A 4,556-nucleotide genomic window follows, 5' to 3' on the forward strand; every position below is an offset into this window, starting at 1 on the left:
GAGAGCCAAGTCTAGGACCAAAAGGCCCCTTAACAGTTTCCACCCCCAAGTAATGAGACTGCTGAAAAATTCAGCAAATGGCCACCTGGACTATTTTCATTACCTCGACTAACCTGTACCCCCGCACATTGACTTGGTACCGGTACCCCATGTATATAGCCTCGTTATTGTTATGATATTTTATTGTGTTACTTTATAAAAAATACAAATAAAATTAACTTTAGTTAATTTAGTAAATATTTTCTTAACTCTATTTCTTGAACTGCAACTGCAAAGAGGGGGCTTGTAATTAAGCATTTCACCGTAAGGTATTAGGCGCATGTGACAAACACAATTTCATTTTAACCAGCCCACAGGTCATAACTCCAGCAAGTATCAGAACAGAGAGTATCCCTCTCACATGCGTCCACAGAGCGGTTCAAACAGCCGAACAAAACTGATAGATATTAGTCCACCTACCACCACTACGAACTTGATTGGGGCATCTGGCTACCGATCTCCTGCATCGTTGGTAAATGATTTCAGTAAAATGAAAGACAACGCTGATGTATGCCACAAGGTGGTGATATTACACTTTGCATCGAGGACAGTATTCATACAGTAACCTAGTCTACACAAAAAAAAATGTTAAGGAAAGACATAGGAAGCCTACATTTAAATATATATGTTTGTTAAGCATACCACGTGTAGTATTTTAATTTTCAAATACATATTGTTACTCATGCAATTTCGTTCTTTAATTAATGGCCATGATTTTTAGTACATTCACACCATGCCTTTACTTTTAATCAAGCATTTTTGACAATGCTTGTGATGTCAGAGTAATCCGGGGAGCAGAAATGGCTCCTCTGAACACAGCGTGCGCAAACCAACTGAATTGAGCCAGAGGAAGTGGCGGGTGATGTAGTCCACACCTTTCCGGTAGATCAGAGTTGTAAGCACAGACAGAACAATGAGACAGATATTTCACCAGACGTATAAATGTGAAGCCCGATTCCACTTACTACCAAATATGGTGATGAACGGAAGTCCAGTAGCCCGAAAGTCGGAGAAGATGGAGCGAGACAGATTTTGGCCGACAGAGGTCATTATTAAGGTAATTTTCTCATCAATGAAACATTTGATCTTGATACCGTTTCCCAAACTATAATCTGTAACAAACAGAGTGGACTGCGTTTTATAGACTTTACCCTTTGCCAAAGTTTTAAAAAATTGCGTTGTTTAGAAGGAGTGCAAGGGCGAATTGAGTTATTGCACAAGCGCACTTCACAGAGTAGGCGTTCCTTAACTGAAATATGCAAATAAATGATAGAATGCACCAATAGTATCTAACTAGCTTGTGCTTGGCTCTGCCCACCTCTTGCTTGTCCTGCCCACTATTAATTTGCTCCCATTGGAAACGACAGGCTCTGGTCTATCTTGGGTTTGCTATAATAATCTTTGGTAGTAGCATTTCATCTCGACTGAAAAGGAGAGAAACGAAAGCAGGTTGGAAATTACTGAGAGAGGAGGGGGGAAACAGAAGGTAATATATTTTTTATTTATTTTGAGATTTGTGTAAAATATTATAAAGGGTACATACTAACGTCTGAATTTTCAATTTCGTTGACCTATCCACAATGCAGCGTGAAGTAGCTAGCAAGCTAGAAGTTAGCATTTAGCTGACGTTAGCTAGCAGCCGTCACCTTGCTAAATTGAGTTTTCTGACACTCATCCCAAACCTTTTCTGTTTCAGGGGGACAAGAGGGGGTATTTTTGGATTAAATCAATGACCTTAGTCACCGGGACTTTAGGATCACGGGCTCCTACGAACGAGTGGGTAGCCCAGTGCGACGTTTGATGGAATAGTTGCAGACAATTGCCTTTCTCCTCAGGTGGTGCTGATCGAAACAAGGGCGAGGAGGGGGACCTCGAAACACACTCACCAAGAGGAAGTCCAGAGTACCGCAGTGTTTTTGGAGGGCCTATTCGATTTCCTTGGTCTATCAACAGCCCCCGCCCCTCTGACCCGAAATTTAATAGAAATCGATAGGAATAAGAAATCGATAATATTAACATTTTGTGACCGCTAAAATTAAGAAGTATACGGCTTGTCATACAATTTACTTTCCAAACCTTTGGGTACACATTTGAACTTGGATGCCTCAAACTCTGAGCAGTAAGTTATTAGCAGCAATCCTCATAGTTACTGATTTGTCACCAGGAATAAGCTTATTGTTGCCAGTTTATTTGACAGACCGACACATTCGTTAAGCATTGATTTGATCCTGACTGCTCAGGGTGAGCTTCATATTTCACACCATGTCCATTGATGGTTAGTTGCAGGGTTACGCCTGATTAAGCAAATAAATCAAGTTGAAAGCTGCATGGTGTTGACATTAAGGAAGTAATACGGGACGTACTGAAGAACCCAACCAGTTTTTTAATTTGACAAGGAATATTTATGCACTGTTTTCATGATGGGGAAAATGCTTTCAAAAATCTTTGGCAACAAGGAGATGAGAATATTGATGCTTGGACTTGATGCTGCTGGAAAGACCACCATCCTTTACAAACTGAAACTTGGACAGTCAGTCACCACAATTCCCACTGTTGGTTTCAATGTTGAGACTGTCACCTACAAAAACGTAAAATTCAATGTATGGGATGTTGGAGGCCAAGATAAGATCCGTCCCCTGTGGCGACACTACTATACGGGCACTCAAGGGTTAATCTTTGTTGTGGATTGTGCAGACAGAGATCGCATCGATGAGGCGAGGCAGGAACTCCATCGCATCATTAATGACCGTGAAATGAGGGACGCCATCATCTTGATTTTTGCCAATAAGCAGGACCTGCCAGATGCCATGAAGCCACATGAAATCCAAGAGAAACTAGGATTGACCCGCATCAGAGATAGGAATTGGTATGTTCAGCCCTCCTGTGCGACCACGGGAGACGGACTATATGAGGGGTTGACATGGCTAACATCAAATTACAAATCTTAATGCTTGAGTGATGACTATTTTTAGAATACTTTTTATTTTTTTTTACTTTGAAGTTAAATAACTTAACTTCTAAAATGAATACAATAAATAAGTTTTGATTTATCCATTTATTTGATTACTATGATCCTATAGCTAATTTATCTTTATAAACTGGGTTTGCTGGTTTATAGGTTGCCTCTACTCTGTAGCAAGCTTATGTCACATTATTTTTTGTGGCTTGATGAATACACAATTAAATGGGTTCACAATTCAAAACTAGAGTTTACCGCCTTTGCCTATTCTTTACCCCATTTTTAATAGATTTTCTAATGGAGCTGGATTTTAATATTTTCATTTGGGCTAAGGCTTGGTTATGCTTTTAAGACACACTTGGATTGATTGAGTAACAAGTGTCTTGTTTCCTAGTTTTTCCTTTCAGAACTAAAGTCTGTTTAGTCAAGCTTGTTCTGGACAACTAGCTACAACACCTTTTTATATTAAACATGTTTTAATACAGAAACCCAGTAGCAAATTGAGGTATCCCATGTCTTACATTTCATTTTCAGTATTCTGGACATTGTGACAATTATGTCTGAAAACACATTGTGTAGTGCTTGGACTAACCATCTGGAACACATTTGCACAAGTGATTCCCTTCAGTGGGCTATATTGTGATTTATCCCAAATTGTGCTCAAGCATAAAACTGAAACAGGCTTCTGGTAACTCAAACATGCTTTTTAGAATGCAGGTTTTGTTAATGGGTAGCCTAACATTGATGGTTATGTAGCCAATTGACTCAATATTCCAAAGGAATATCATTCAGCTCTGAGATCTCAACCTACTACCATTAATATGTCTCAGGATACGAGACTTATCACTTGACTAAATCTGCAGCATGAGTACAGAAGTACAGTAACCCTACAGCAAAGTGGACCTTGTCATTCAATGGGAGAGAACAGCTCCCTGGTGAAATAAGTCATCTTTTGGTTAAGCTTTCTTAATCATGTTGACTTGGAGAACCATGTACAGAACAATGTCATTGTAATGTCTAATAAATAATAAAGTAATTTTAAATGCCTAATTTTCTTGTTTTGATCATAACCTGAACTTTCCCAAAAGTGGTTAAAGGAACACAGTTCTCATATTACACATCTTCCTTAGGACTCAAAATCCATCATAAAGAATGCTAGAGACAAGATTGTAATTGGTCTTTGCTAATAGTTGACCACCTTTGCACTGTGAAAATGATTTGATTGATGTGAACACAACCCTCCCCCTTTGAGGAATGTTTTGCAGAGCTTGCACTTGATGTGCTGCAGAATGCAGATGTTCAATATCCAACACAAACTTTTACAGCATTTCATTCAAATAAGTAGGCCTAATGAGTCATTATTCTGTTATGTGAAGAACACAATGTCTTGGTGAAGTGTTGCATTGAAACTTTCCTGGGCAGTTTATATAGCTGTCCACCAAAATAAAAAAGCCTGTATTGTCACTCTGTCACCATTTGGAAATATGTTTTTCCTTTTACCCCATGTAAAAAAACAAAAACAGGAAGTCCAACTGGTCTCAGCGGAATAACTACAGAG

At 39.0% G+C, this 4,556-nt stretch overlaps 1 protein-coding gene across 3 annotated transcripts; it reads left to right on the forward strand.

Annotated features, from left to right (window-relative positions):
* The first annotated feature begins 1,080 nt into the window (after positions 1-1,080).
* Positions 1,081-4,048, forward strand: LOC112256728 (ADP-ribosylation factor 6). 3 transcript variants are annotated; one of them, XM_024430183.2, is made up of 2 exons: positions 1,081-1,096; positions 1,875-4,048. In XM_024430183.2, the coding sequence occupies exon 2, from the start codon at positions 2,457-2,459 to the stop codon at positions 2,985-2,987; it is 531 nt and encodes a 176-aa protein (XP_024285951.1). In that variant the 5' UTR covers positions 1,081-1,096; positions 1,875-2,456; the 3' UTR covers positions 2,988-4,048. The 3 variants fall into 3 exon arrangements, with proteins under 3 accessions (XP_024285951.1, XP_024285949.1, XP_024285950.1); XM_024430181.2 differs by lacking the exon at positions 1,081-1,096 and adding an exon at positions 1,402-1,525 and having other exon boundaries at positions 1,736-4,048; XM_024430182.2 differs by lacking the exon at positions 1,081-1,096 and adding an exon at positions 1,404-1,525.
* Positions 4,049-4,556: the final 508 nt, after the last annotated feature.

This window comes from Oncorhynchus tshawytscha, linkage group LG08, assembly GCF_018296145.1.
Source record: "Oncorhynchus tshawytscha isolate Ot180627B linkage group LG08, Otsh_v2.0, whole genome shotgun sequence".
Lineage (NCBI taxonomy): Eukaryota > Metazoa > Chordata > Actinopteri > Salmoniformes > Salmonidae > Oncorhynchus > Oncorhynchus tshawytscha.